At 34.1% G+C, this 15722-nt stretch overlaps 1 protein-coding gene and 1 pseudogene across 1 annotated transcript; one reads left to right on the forward strand and one right to left on the reverse strand.

Annotated features, from left to right (window-relative positions):
• The first annotated feature begins 23 nt into the window (after positions 1-23).
• Positions 24-8246, forward strand: LOC126718311 (uncharacterized). Its single transcript, XM_050420442.1, has 6 exons — positions 24-323; positions 2048-2115; positions 2207-3707; positions 4341-6476; positions 7383-7437; positions 7838-8246. The coding sequence occupies exons 1-6, from the start codon at positions 191-193 to the stop codon at positions 7986-7988; spliced, it is 4044 nt and encodes a 1347-aa protein (XP_050276399.1). The 5' UTR covers positions 24-190; the 3' UTR covers positions 7989-8246.
• A 3557-nt stretch (positions 8247-11803) lies between these two features.
• On the reverse strand, positions 11804-12717 carry LOC126719764 (uncharacterized; annotated as a pseudogene).
• Between the last annotated feature and the right edge of the window lie 3005 nt (positions 12718-15722).

Consider the following 15722-nt stretch of genomic DNA (forward strand, 5'->3'; position numbering starts at 1 on the left):
TATTCTTAAAGCGGTGCGCGCTTCTGTGTCTCTTTGAAACACCAAAAACCCAAAACAAAACAAAAACCTTGTGGAACTCCCAGACTTCCACTACATATATATACATGTATATGCCGCCATACAACAATAACCTGTGTGTCCACTTTCACCCTCATCAGCTCAACCTCTAAAACTACTCAGTACCTCATTCATGGCGAAACCGGGTTCTGGGTCCGGTTCCGATTCTAATAAAGCCTCTCAGAATGTTGTGTTTGTAGACACCAGCCTTGACACCCACTTGGCCTTGTTTGTTTCAGATTCCGACACCGTTTCCGACCTCAAAAGTAATCTCTTTCTTCCATCACCTGAAACTTTTTTTCTTTTCTCTTTTTGGGTTTTGTGCTTTTGTTTTAATGAGAGGTTTTTGCTTGGTTGGTTGGCATTTTGGAGTGTTTGTTTGGAAAACGAATTTTTTGGGACCAAACAGTGTATATAAGCATGTTAAATTAGATTACTTATACTGTTTTATAGCTAATGCTAGGAAAGTTAAAGTATTTTGATCAATTGCTATTGCCCAATTTGTGGGTTTTTTTTTTTTTTTTTTGGTGTGTTTGTGTGTGTGTGTGTGTAAAATAATTTCAGAATAATTCATGAATAAGTCTTGAGTTTTGCACTGAGAAATTCTGGAAGACATTTGTTGAGCTACATATGTTGAATATGCTGTATGGCTGCACTTTTTGCCTAGGCCTTTTGACATTGGAATGCTATAACTAGGTGAGATTGAGCTGTTTCTTCAATTTATAGAATGGTTCTAGCTAAACCTTTGTTAGCACTGGATCCTTGACATTGTTCAGTGTTAAGAAAGATGTCAATTATGCATTGAATCTATGCATTGAGGGAGTGATATTCACATCAATTTGAGGCGAATGAAAGTTCAACAGAATTCAATTATAGTGATTAGCTATTTTGAGGGTTAGTCCTCCCATAAGAATGGGGTTGACGGGTAAGGTGTTGGGTTCATTGCTCTCTAAGTGCACATGTAACTTACCAATATAAAAAGGAGGGAGGGGGAGAGGAATCTCTCTAGGGAACATTGCGAAAAAAAAAAAAAAAAACTGAGATCAAGGGATGAATTAGAAATTCAAGGGTTTTTGAAGCCCACTTCCAATGACTCAATGAGACAAATTTATATTATATTATCTTTTGTTAACTAGCAATATGCCTATGCACTGTTTATGTGTTAATTAATAAAATGATTGTATACTTAAAAAAGGGATAAAATAAACGATATCTTATATTGATTTACATTTCTAAATGTGAGTTTGCATTGAGATGGATAACACTTTTGATATGACAAAAAGAAAAACATGATTTTGTATAATTATAATTTTTAGTAGTTAAATTTCAAATAAAATAAAGTAATTAGTAATCCAAATATTTAGAACTGTTTTTTATAAGTTCCTAATTATTTAGACTTATAAAAAAGAAGAAGAAGAATTATTTAGAACTTTTGCTGATGAAGTTCCAGTTGAAGCAAGATGGCTGATAACTTCAATGTTGAATTTTGTTAATGGAGTTCAATAGGAGAAAATTGGTTGTAAATTTTTTTTTTTTAATAAAAAATTTAACTAATCAATGCTTATAAATAACTGATTCTTAAGTTTTGGGGCTAAAGCTTTGTTATTTTTGTTGTTGTTTTAATCAAATCTTAAAAACACAAAAAGAAAAGCAAAACAAAGAGAAAAGAGGAAAAAACAACTGTCTCATTGTGAAAGGATTGCTTGTAATATCTGCATTGAGTCACGTGGAATAAACACAATGTACAAAACTCAGCCTTTATTATATCATGGAACACATGATATCTTATCATTTTAAGTAATTTGGTGATGTATAGATGTGTACCTTATGGTTCTTCACCATTATGATCTATGCAACTCCTAGATTAATGCCAGGGAAAAAGATAATTCTAATTTCCCACCAACTAGTGCTTAAAAGGTCTCTACTAATTAAGCAGTTATGCCTTTTCAGTTTCTATTCCTAATGACCTTTACATGTCGTCAACTTGCAGAGAAAATTCTTTATGAGCACCCACTGTGCTTTCCTAACACTGGGAAGATACAAATTCATGCTCTAAAGGTATGCTGCTTGAACATATAGAAAAAACTTTTTGACATTTTGCTTTTTGAATATATTTCATTCAGTTGACAGAGTCTTTTAAACTTGGCAGGTAAAGCGCAAAGGATACTTTTACCACTTATCAGATTCCATGTTTGTAAAAAGTGCTTTTGATGGAATCAAGAAGAATTGGTTTCTTTGTGTTGATGCCTCTCATTCAATGGAGCATGGTGAAAATCAACAGTCCCTTATTCCCGGTTCTAACAACATATTAGCCTGTTTTGGCACCAATAATAGTACTTTATTTGATAGGATTGATCTTCCTCATGATGGTTCTCTCAAAAGGCCATCTAATATTAATGGTTCACCACTACAGCTGGTTGGGAGCAACCAGAATGTGAAAGAGAATATTCCTATGGCTGACCAGTATGGTTCAAGTGATTTTGGTGTAGAAGTTTTAAAAGAAAAAAATGCTTCAGTTCATGGATTTGGCAAAGATGCGTCACAACAAGATATTGCAGTCCCAGAATACTCTTTAGATAATGCAGGTAGAGAAGTTTCATTTGATATGAGGATGGGAAACAAAAGTATTCCTGATGAACCTTGCAGGAGTTCGTCTTCTAATATTAGTAAGAGGTCAGTTTCTACAGTAGAGAGGAAGAATTATCTGAGCAAGGAAACTGAAGTTAAAGAAAAACATGGTAATGGCAAGATTGAAAAATTTAAGAATGACATGGATGTGCAAGGCAACAAGTCATTGGAAGAAGCTGCACAATCTAGGTCTCATAAAAAGAGAAAGCGTAACATTGAAAAGAAAATTGGAGATGAAGATTCTTTGAAGGAAAAGAGAGTTTTGACTTGTGATTCTACTAAAGAGATCTCCAAGGCAAATACCATCTTAGGCAGTATATCTTCTGAACCAGTGGAGGATGCCCATTTGTTAGAAACTGGTTCAAGCAGTGGGAAGCATAAGAAGAGAAGAAAGAAAACTTCAAATACTCTCAATCAGGTAGTTTCTGCAGTTCCTTCTTCTGGAAAAGATGTTAGAGAAGAGAACTCTCAGGTCACGGTGGGACTTAATCACAAGGATTCAGGTGGAGAACCTGGTGCAGCATCTGCTCCTGGACAAGATGTCCAGCTTGCAACTGTAACAGCTTCTGAACTCTCTGGAATTTCTTTGAAGGAAAAGCAGGGTGATTCTGTTCATGAAATGGGGGAAAATAATGAATTACCCTCTTCACTAGTGGACAAACAGAAGACAAATGTGACCGTAGACAGTTTAGCCACTGAACCTTTGGAAAATGTACATTTGCTGGAAACTGATTCAAGCGGGGTAAAGAAGAAGAGGAAAAAGAAATCTGATTCCCTTAATCAAGTAGTCACTGCTGTTCCTTCTGCCAAAGATACTAAGGAAGAAAGTTCTAGGGTCACTTTGGAAATTAACCAGAAGGATTCAATTAAAGAACTGGATGCAACATGTGCAACTGGAGAGTGTGTTCAGGATGCAATGACTTCTGGACTTCGTGAAATCTCTGAGAAGGAGAAGGAGAAGGAGAAGGAGAAGCAGTATGACTTTGCAGTGGGGGAACATGACAAAGTACCCTCTTCACTAGGTGATTCCCATCCGTTTTATTCATATGTGATTTAATATAATCTTGCTTTTGTTTAATTTTAGTTCAAGTTTGTTGAAGATGTATGTTTAATTTGTACAACACTTGTGAAAAATTGGCATGTCAGAAATTATATTTTAAATTTTAAAAGAAAGCACCTCTATTAACCTCAAAAAATGTGCATTGTTATAAGGGTGCTGTCATTAATGGCAAGAAACTAATACATATTTATTGTTTTTATGATACTTTCAATTTTCTATATTTATGTTTTTAATACATGCAAACCCTGTATATGTTTACTGTGATATATTCACTAAGATATATACATATATAGCCGCATTACCTGTGCTACATCTCTCATACTTGCCATGTCTGCACCCCCTGCCTTTACTGATACATGACACTTGTGTTGGTTTTCAGAAATCATAGCATCTTTTTGCTGATTATACTGCTCCCTGTATATGTTTATTGAGATAAATTCTCTAAGATATATAGATACATAGCCACGTCCCTAATGCTACATTTTTCATAAATACCACATCCAACAGCCCTTTTCCTTTGATGATACATGACACTCATGTTGGTTTCCAGAAGTCATAGCATCTTTTGCTGATTATACTGCTGGCTCTTTTGTAGATCTTGACATGAGTGACACTGATGCTGGCAATGTGAAAATCAAAAGTAATGCATCTGAAGGAGCTGCTGCTGTTGGAGTAGGGAGAAATACAAAAGACAGTTGTGTTGTTGACCTTGAAGGCCATCCCTCTGTCATCAAAAAGCTGAATAATCTCCCTAAGCTTTCCAGGCCTGAGAATAGCATCCTTAATGACAATGCCAATTTTGAAACTGATCAGACTGACAGAGTTGAAGAAAAAAGAGAATCATCACATGACAGAGATCCTAAAGGGATGCTGTCAGAAATGGACAAACCATCTAGTCGGGGTGAAACAGACATGAATGCTAAAGAAGTGATTGTCACTTCCAAATTTTCAGATGGAACTGGAATTGTTGAGCATAGTAAATCTGGTAAGAAAAAAAGGAAGAAGAGAAAAGCTGAGGATTCAGTTGGAGGGACACCAATTAAATTAGGTACAGAGCTTGTTAAAGGTTCTGAACATGAAATATCTTCGGCAGAGCCTGATAAAGCTTTAGATGGTGATAATTCCACTAACAACACTAAGAAAGGAGAAAGAAATTTCTCTCAATCTCAGGAGAAGGAAGTATCAAAAATAAAAACATTAACTACGTCCCTTTTGGCTTCTGATGGGGAAACTGGTGATGTCAATGGAGATGACGTGGAATCCTCAAAGCAAATCAGCAACACTCAAGCAGATGCAGAGAAGGATGAGAAAATGCGTAAGAAATCTAAAAAGAAACAAATTGCTACTGCAAAGAACCTCCTGGATTTACAAACAAAAGATCAAGATGTTGTCCATAAGGATCCAAAACCTTCAGCTGATGATCAAATGGAAGTGCAAGCTTCTGGTGGGGAAACTGGAGATGTCAATGGAGATGAGGTGGAACATTTAAAGCAAATCAGCAAAACTCAAGCAAATGCAGAAAATGTGGATGAGAAAATGAGTAAGAAATCTAAGAAGAAAAAAAAGGCTACTTCAAAGATCCTCCTGGATTTGAAAACAAAAGATCAAGATGCTGGTGATAAGGATCCAACACCTTCAGCTGATAATCAAATGGAGGTGCAAGCTTCTGGCGGGGAAACTGGTGATGTCAATGGAGATGACATGGACTCCTCAAAGCAAATCAGCAAAACTCAAGCAAATGCAGAGAATATGGATAAGAAAATGAGTAAGAAATCTAAGAAGAAACAAAGTGCTACTGCAGAGAACCTCCTGGATTTTCAAACAAAAGATCAAGATGTTGGTCATAAGGATCTAACACATTCAGCTGATAATCAAAGGGAGGTGCAAGCTTCATCCAAATTGACAAAGAAAACTAAGTCAGCAAAAACAAGTACCAAGAATAAATTAAATGAATCAAATTTGAAGCACGAGAAAGATTCAGGGGTTGAAATCGATTCTCTTCATGCTCAAATGAATTGTGTGACTGACAAGTCTTCTCAAGTTCCATTACATACAACTGAAGGCAATTCTAAGGGAAGGCCAGTTGAAGATGAACAGTCTGAGCAAATTCTTCCTCCTGACGAGAAGGTTCCAAAAGCTTCTAGAAGTGACTCTGGAACTGGCAAGTCTTCCCAAGTTCCATTACATACAACTGAAACCAACTATAAGGGAAGGCCAGTTGAAGATAAAGGTGCCAAGCACATGCTTCACCCTGAAAAGAAGCTTCCAAAAGCTTCAAGAAGTGGCAAATCAGCTCCTCAATCTAGTATGTCTGATACGTTCACTTCCATTCCTAAAGAAGTAACAAGGCCTGGCACTCTCAATGCTTCTGAGACCAGAATTAATTCAGAGAGAAAAAGTGAAGCTTTAGCTGTATCAAAGTCTAACTTGGGAGATTCTAAGAATTTAGTTCACCAAAATAAATTATTTAATGAGAACAAGTCAGGTGCAGGCCAGGGTGTTAGAAAAGCTTCTGTTAATGACACTGGGGAAGTTGTAAATAGCTCACAACATGACAAGAGCTTGCTAACTAAATTGGGAACAATCTTCAAAGATGATAGTAGTGGGTCTTCTGAAGACGAAGATGGAGTTGACAATTCAGATGCCAGCACCAGAACACCGTCAGATAATTCATTTTCATCTGACTTCTCAGATGGGGAAAGCAACGCAAAACTCAACTCACCACGAAATGGTAATTCAATTTCTGTCTGGATTTTTAGCACCCAACATTGTTAATTGTATCAGAATTCAGGAGGTTATTTTTCCTTGTACATTGCATTATATTTTCTCTTGCATCTTTTGTGATAAGTGAACAAGTCAGACTCATTGCTTTTGTTCTTTTTAAATGTTAAATATTTTAAATGTGTTTGGATGTAACTTTGATTGTCTCATGGCAAGAAAACTTGAATGATCCATGTTGACCTGATTCAGATATCATTTAGGTGGACAGCATTTGAGAAGGTATAATTACAGTGTTTAGGCCTTGAGGCAAACATAATACTTATCTTTTATAAACTGGATGGCAATTTCCTTAAGAAATGCTTGAAAGTTGAAACCTCCTATATGTGTTTAGCATTGAGGGGGCGTTTGGTTCGTCATGATGTTACATTATACCGTAATATTACATTATTGTAATCATATATTAATGTAATCTCAATACAATAATACAACATTATATTGTTTAGGAAGATGATGAGAATAAAATGATGTGGTATATTTTGTAATTTTAAATTATGGTAATGTTAGAAACATTAAAATAAACCAAAAACCTTAATGTCGTATCATTGTAATGTGCATCACATCAAGGGCACATCATAACAAACCAAACATTCCCTGACTGTATTATATATATATATATATATATAATATTTTACAAGGTAAAATGTCTCTTACTTTTAAGTATTAATGTCATCCACATCCACAAGTTGCAGTATCTCTTATTTTTTCTTTTAGTATTAACTGGATGGCAATTTCCTTAAGGATCTATAACATGAATCATGAATGGCATCGTCTTCATTTTCTCTGTTACTTTCTGTCTAACAACTTTGGTCTGAGCTTGTTGGAGCTAATTTTTCTATTCAAATCGAAATTGCCTTAGGATCTAATGACTCGAAAAGAAATAACAGTGGTGGAAGAAGCATCATGAAATCATGGTAATCTCTCTCTCTCTCTTGTGTGTGTGTGTGTGTGTGTTGGGGGAGGGGGTTTAAAACTTAGATACAATTCCTTGTGTGCACTACATAAGGTTTTCCAATCAATTCAAACACATAGCTGTATTAAATTTAATTGTCATTGAAAAAGATAATGCTGATTGTTGTTTTATTAGTCAATGCAACTATGTGCTTGAATTTAATTAAGGAACTAATATACTGCACCTAAGGAACTGTATGGAAATTGTTCCATGTGTATATTTACTGTCAGCTAGCTTTTTTGACATTTAGAATTTGCCAATTTAAAGGCTACATCCTCATAAACATTATTTCTTTGTTATGTATATTTTGCACTCATCATTATCTCAAAAAGTCTTTAATATATTTGTGATCCGTGGAGCAGCTCTTCAGTTGCAAAGGGTATGGACCTCGGTACAATCCTTAGAAGTTCGCGCAGCTACGAGAATGCTAAACTAACCGCATCGCAGTCACAACTGGAAGACACTGAAAGCCAGCCTGTTGATTTTGTTCCGGACAGTCTGGCTGACCCGTAATTGCTCTCTTTGTTTGAATGTAATTTTTGTTGTGTCCAGGAGCAAAAATTTTGGTCCTTATTCACTGTAGGCTGCGCATGTCTCTATGTACTGTTGAGAAACAGAGGCATTAAGCATATCTGCCGGTTTTTTGTTTAATAATCAATTTCAAAAATTTTGAGTTTGTGTTCAGTGATTGGATTTTGACTAAGAATTTTGACTGATAATATGATACAATACATAAGGGAAGGAATTGAAAATTTGAAAGGATTGACTTTATTTTCTTCTTCTTCATCATCTTTTTTCCCAATAATAACTATTTTTCCATTCATTGCATGTCATTCAATTTAAGCCAATAAGAAAATTTAGCATGCCCACATTGAAACAAAAGCTATATAAACCCCATCCAAATGTCATCACACAGGCATTCTCTCCAAGTTCATTTTCCATGAACTAAATGGAGCCACATCTTCATCATCCATCACGAATGAATAAGCAATTTGCACACAGCTAAATTTTTAGAGGGTAAAAAATTTCAGTTTCTATGTTGTACATGTTATGCGATGCCTGAAGTAAAATTATATCTATTTGTAATGAAGTTTTAGTATAATCAAAATTATTTTTATTATGAAGGCAAGGTTAGGGATATGGAATACCAAATTTAGTATCCTCTCCCTAAAATGTTAAAGAGAAATAGTTGAATATGAAATACCACAGCAGAAATGGCCAAAATAGCACTATTTATCAAAATATGAGGCAATATACCACTGTTCACGAAATATTTAGAACAATACTACTGTTTTAAAACTCGAGTTTAAGAAACGTGAATTTACAGAAATTGAGTTTCCAAAAAACGCGCGACAGTGGCACCCATTTATTTGAAATTTAGAATTAAAAATGCCACATAGAATTCAAGTTCATAGAATTCGAGTTTATAAAACGCGAGTTCCATTGAGCTAGAAAGAATCAAGTGCTGCATTTGGTTGAAGTGTTAAAAACAAAATAGGATTAGGGAGAAAAAGAAGGCAGGGGGAGGCAAGTCAAAGACAAAACTGAGATTTTGAAAAACACAAAAAGTACTATTTGAAGAAGAGAGAGGCAGTGAGCCAATAAGACATAGGAAAGCAGACTGTGAGTTTGTTAAAAAAAAAAGAAAAAAGAAGAAGGATGATTGCAAGTATGGGAGGAGATGGTTATTTCAGCTATTATATGAATCAAAGGTCTGGTTTGTGGCTTTGGTTTTTCTCTCAACTCATACCATAGGTATTTGCTTTCTCTAAATTTCTCTTCTTTATGGTTTGCTTGATTTCTTCTTTTCATTTTTTTCTATGATTAACTACGAAATATAAGATGAAGAAATATGTACATCAAGCTTAATAAGCAACTCTCTCTAAAAAAAAAAAAGAAGTTTAATAAGGAACTAACCAGCTTGGCTTCTTTTGGTTCATTAAGTTTAACAAGAAACAAGGAACTCGATTTATATGAACTCGAGTTACATGCATAACTTGAGTTTTAAAATAGTGGTAATCTCCTCAAAATTTCACGAACAATAGTATTTTCCAAAATATTTTACCAAATTGTGTTAGTTGGCCATTTTTGCTAAAAATACCACAATAAAACTCAGAAATTTTGTCACAGCTTGTCAACGTTGCGAGTTATGAACAGTGGAGTTTAGTATAATCAAAATTATTATAAATATGAAGGCAAGGCTAGGGTGGATATGTAATATCAAATTTAGTACCCTCTCCCTGAAATGAGAAATAGTTGACTATGGAATAATGCTAGTATCACAACAAAACTCACAACTTTTGTCATAACTAGCATCACAACAAAACTCACAACTTTTGTCCTAACTTGCCCAAGTGACAAGTTGAGTGATGGAGTTGTGGGTGCATTAATTATTCCATATCCAACTATTTCTCTTTAACATTTAATTGGGTATTGGCTTTGTGGTTATAGAGTCAGCAATGGGGTCGGGTCCTATTGCTTGAAAATTAATCTCTGGTAAGCGCAAAGATACTGAATTGAACCTGCATGGTTTAGCATATTCCAGGCATCAACAAGAAAATACAGCATTCTGGATTCTGGTACAAGTAAAAAGAGGTTTACAATCATGATAGATAATCAAATTCTTTGGTCAAATCGGCAATCTTCTCCCTAGATCGTTTGCCTTTCTATACGCTTTAGTATATTGATGCTTGATGATAGAGAGTATCACGAAGTTTCTTTTTGTCCCGTAAAGTCTTAACCAGTTGATTTTATGGGTTTGAGAGTATCCTTTATTCCTCTTTATCTTTACGTATATTTCACCTAACGTATACTCTCATTATTATTATCTTATTGTTATTATAGTATCATGATTCATGCATGATGCATTGGGCCACAATTAAAATGATCCCAGCTTACTCCTTCCTTTGATAGGTCCCAATTAATTGCATCTTTTATATATAATATAGTAAATGTATGAATTAAAAATTAGAAGAAAGCCAAGGATTGCGATGCTATTGATGGAGTACACAGCTCACCAACATCATTAATCATACTCATCCTGCATTATTAGGATTATTAGTTGTGGTATTCTTCAAGAAATGGATAAAGCCTGGTCTTGAACAAGAGATAGAGTATCTTAGGGAGCGACCCTAGAAAAACCTCTCACAGCAATAATTATATTTATATCATGTATTGGATATATGCATTTTTCTCTCACAGCAGTATGTAAGAATGCATATATCCATTACATGAAAAATATTCTCATCTTTCAAAATATATATATATATATATATATATATATATTCATACACTTGTGAGCCGACACCACATGTTGTGAGTGGCAAAGTGCATACATAGCTCCTCCATAAATAGTTTTCTCTTAAATTGACATTAATTCAAATTTTGGATTTGAGAGGTAAATGAATCTAAAATTTCAAATGTTTTAGAAAAATCAAATAAGCAACAGCAGTAACAATAAAAACTTGATTAATAATTAATATATTTATTTTTTCTCCTAGTGAAGAATATACCTTTCATCATTTAGCATCACAATTTTGGTGATCATACATGAGATTTTATCACAATTTTGGTTGTCGTACACGAGATTTTATTAAAGGTGTGCAAAGTGTTTAGTGTTCCTAATAATAAAGTCATTCAGAGTTTAAATTTTTCTCTTGTATCATTGTAACTATCAATTTTTTTTTTTTTTTAAGTCTTCTAAAAGAAATTATTTTTTTAAAGAAAAAATATTTTATACAAAAAAAATACACAAAATTTATGAATTATCTTCTTAAAAAATTATAACGTCTCAACATATAATCAACCAAAAATGTAATTACTAATGTCAAATAATAATTATCTCACTCATCGAATGTATGTATCTCCTCTCTCATACTATAGAGGTGATTGTAATCATGAAATGCTCACATACTGCACAAAGATATATGTGTATACTTTATGCATATATATCGAATCTATGAGATATCTTTTTAGGAAAAAATTGCCAAACAGACTATTTGTGGGAAAAAATTAGGTGTGTGGCACGTTTTCAAAGTTATTTAGCAAGGTAGACTGTTTTTGAAAGTCGAGTTTGGCAAACTCGACTTTGGGCTGAAAAACGAACACTATAGTGGCGTTTTTTTGTGGCTATAGCAGCGTTTATAGAAAACGCCGCTATAGGAAACCTATAGTGGCGTTTTTGACAAACGCCACTAAAAAAAACGCCACTATTGTGTCTGTATTCCAGCCCAAAGTCGAGTTTGCTAAACTCGACTTTCAAAAACAGTCTAACTAACTAAATAAGTTTGAACGCGTGCTGTCCAGCTAAAATTTTTCAGAATTTTCACTGTTTGGCAAATTTTGCCCATCTTTTCATGATGAGGACAGTTTGATAATTTTCTTATCTCAAAACACGACTTCCGTATCCAACCCGAAACCGTCTACTTTCCGAATATGAACAAGCTTGGACCCCCTTGAACATCTCCACCAATGGTTTCACACTAAAAAGATCATTGGCAGAGTACTTATCCGGCCGCCCAGACAACGCCACGTGTAACACACACACCCCATCAGGCTTCAACGTCCGTTCGATCTCGGCCACGAACTTGTGCGGGTACAGCGCGTGATCAAACAAGTTCGAGAACTCAAAGTCGAAGGTGTCATTGTTGAAAGGCTGGTTATGAAAGTCTCCTTTGATCACAAGCGGAGGACACGGCACCAAGTCAATCCCCACAGAGTCAGACACGCCGACACGTCTCAAGCCTTCAACCCCCTGGCCGACACGGGCCCCTATAGAAAGCGCTTTGGAATGGTTATGGAGGAGTTGCCGTTGCTTTAAAAGTTCGAAGAATTTCGCAAAGACTTTGAACTTTTCGTTCCCAATCACTGGTTGTCCATTTTTTTTTCTGAGTTTGGGGTTAAGGGTCTTGTTGAGTTGGCGTTGTATGTAGGATTTGTAGGAGGCGTATCCGGGTCGGATTTTGAGGTCCCCGGAGCTATAAGTCGGGTTTTCCGGCGTTGGTGGATTGGTAACGGAGTTGAGTTGGAGAGAGAAGATAAGGAAGAAGATAATCAGAGTGAGGGGATCAGGGGAAGAGGAAGAAGAAGAAAGTAAATGGATATTTTCATGTTGTTTGCATGAGGCTTCAAAGTTCAACTTCTGTGTGTTTATGGTTTTGGGTTTGGAGCCATGGACGTGAAGAAAAACTAAGATAAGGATTATTAGGGCGTGGAAAGAGAAATTTTTTACATCAATATAATATTAGTGGTAGTAAAACCTAATTAGAGTTCTTTAAGTGGTGTTGTTTAAGTCTTTTAATTCAATTCAAATACAATGATTTATTAAAATTTAATTATCCTTAAAAACATGAATTATGTGTTTGAATTTGATTACAAAACTTAAAGTACAACAACTAAACAACTGTAACAAAGTTTTCTCATAAGTTTGATAGGTATAGGATTCACTGGGTACACAAATAATGAACAATTAAATTAATTAGCTTAGCTCACCTGTCCAGACATAGCAGATTAATATGACGTAAGGAGTGAAGCATTGTAACTATGACAGAATAAATTAATAAAATAAAGATAGATGAGATCTACTCAAGTTATACTTTGTGTAACTCTTAATAATGTTACACTATTCAATATATATATATATATATATATATATTTTTTAATTGAATGAGAATTTTAACAAATCTATTATTAGATTACATTATCTTCATGCATTATTCACGCTTACAAAATTTCAAGATGATTAAACATCAATAGTCACGTTATCAATTGATTATTTAAATTCAAGTTTTTACAGTTTAAAATAACGAATAAAAGATGATTTTCTGAATCGAATGGTAAATAACAACTGATTTACATAAATATTAGTATGCATGTTAAGAATATATAGAATATATAGTCTAACAGTGGAATTTTTAAAATATGAATTTAATAACAACTTATTGCTGGGTGGTGTAATTATATATAAAGCATTGTTATATTCAAAATATTTTCACAACACTTTCAAAAAAATCTAAAATGTTAAGTTATTATTAATTTTAATTAGAAACAACCATTAAAATTATTTTTTGTCTGCCAATAAGAGAGCCAATAACATCAAATCACTTGAGATTTATTATGAAAAGATAGTGGACATAACATTTTTTTTCTTTTATATATATATATATATATATATATATATATATATATATATATATATATATATATATACAGACACATGATGGTAACTTGGTATATAATATATATCAATTTTACATTAGTTTATAAAGTTGACTTGTTTTATTTATCGTGTGGGAATTGGGACGATGAATCTGCACAAGTTGACTTTTTGTATGCCAATTTGTGAACTTGAGGTTAATATCTACTCTTTGGTTTGAGGTGGTAGAAGAAGAGTACGTCTTGTGATATGATATGTTTGTGCACATGGCCAATTGTGCATTGGTACAGCTCAGACTACACTCTTGAAGTCGGCCTAGGTTTCAAGTAAGGGCACAGTTTGACCCACTAAATCACAAACAGGAAATAAGCTCGTCTTAGATCTAGAAGAAGCTCGATCCCTGTTAACCACCAGTTGGAAATCAAAGCTAGCCACATCATAATATTACTTTCTTTTTACAATATAATATATAACTATTATGGGTGGCTAGCCATACCTATACATAGTATATGCAGATACTTGAAAGTTGAGACTGTAAGAATATACATTATTTCTCGTTTTTAATCGAAATACACAAAACTTAAGTATCAAGAAAAAAACATATATTACTGGCCAGAAAATTATGATTCAACAATAATTTCCCTTTTTACATGAACATCAACAATCATTCTTATGTAAAAAGGGGTGGCAATTCGGTGCTTGACGTGAGTCACGTCTTAAAGTATTCAATTAGGATTCAAGACCTTACGGTAAAATTCTTCATTGTTTTTTGTTTATGCCTATAAAAACTTTACAGATCATCCCTTCACTAAACAAACACAATCCTTAAACCCCACAACCAAATCTTACGGTTAGTGGCAAAGTCAAGAAATTTTTTCTAGGGGTTGAGTTCAATATATCAAAAAAAATAAAAATCATCAATATATATATATATATATATATATATATAAATGTTAAATCCAAAGAATAACCTATTTTATATATGTGTGTTAGTGAGTATGTGTCATCTATATCATATCATATAATATATAATAAAAATTGGATTTAAACGTCGTGGTTGTGCTAAGTGGTTTCACCAAATTGCAAATTTATTTTTGGATTTTTAGATTTAAAAAATATATATAATTTTTCTTCTCCTATAATCTCTAAGTTGGTCAAAATCTTAATTTGATTACAATCCAAATTCCTCATATAATCCATCTAATCCTTATTTAATCTTAATTTGATTACGATCCAAATTCTTCATTTAATCCTTATATTTTAAGTGTAGTATATTATAAAAAAAAAAAAGCAATAACTTTTTTTTTTTTAATTACTACACTACACGCTCTAATGCATCTTTAATTTTAGGTTTTTTTTTTTTTAAAGATTTTTAGATTTTTAAAAAATATATAATTTTTTTTGTCCTATAATTTCTAAGTTGATAAAAAATTTTAATTTAATTACAATCCAAATTCTTCATCAAATCTATTTAACAAACAAGTTTAAGTGTAAGTAAGACTCTTATTCTATTTGTTCTTATTGACTTATTTGGAGAAAGTAACAATAAGGATTTGTGGGGCCCGACAACAGATGGACCAGATCCACCTGTTCACAGGAAGACTTAAGGCCCAAGCCGAAGAAGATAGTAGTCCAAGCCCAATAACGCAAAGCATCCATGTGCCAGAGAAGCCGCCGAGGAGGGTATAGCCCTCGGCTGGCCCAGAACTACACTAAGGAAAGGGGCAAAAGTGGCATAGGGATAATCTTGTAAGAAATCTGAAATATCTAGGAAAGGCTGCCCATACTACCTGTCCTAGACAGAGCTTTGCCTCTCACAGAGTCGTGTTCCTTTAGCCTACTTGCCACTCCCCAACAACTCAGGTCTAAAACTGATGGGACAAGTATCAGTCTTGAAAGGATCGACCCTACACGTGGACGAAGGAAATTGAACGCATGCGAGTATAAAAGAAAAAATATGTAACCTAAAGAGGAGGCCTCCAGTCCTACGGAAAAAGGGGAGGTGTTTCAAAGGAAAAGAAATTGGAACCATGCATAAATATCTTAAGAAATCCACAGCCGGGTAAACACGACTTAGCCTTTCGATCCCACTC

The sequence above is a fragment of the Quercus robur genome, chromosome 3 (genome assembly GCF_932294415.1).
Source record: "Quercus robur chromosome 3, dhQueRobu3.1, whole genome shotgun sequence".
NCBI lineage: Eukaryota > Viridiplantae > Streptophyta > Magnoliopsida > Fagales > Fagaceae > Quercus > Quercus robur.

Coding starts and splice junctions, on each gene's coding strand:
- LOC126718311 (XM_050420442.1), top strand. CDS start 191: ATGGCGAAACCGGGTTCTGGGTCCGGTTCCGATTCTAATAAAGCCTCT. Junction 3,708..4,340: donor CAAAGTACCCTCTTCACTAG/GTGATTCCCATC, acceptor GCTCTTTTGTAG/ATCTTGACATGAGTGACACT. Junction 7,438..7,837: donor AGAAGCATCATGAAATCATG/GTAATCTCTCTC, acceptor TCCGTGGAGCAG/CTCTTCAGTTGCAAAGGGTA.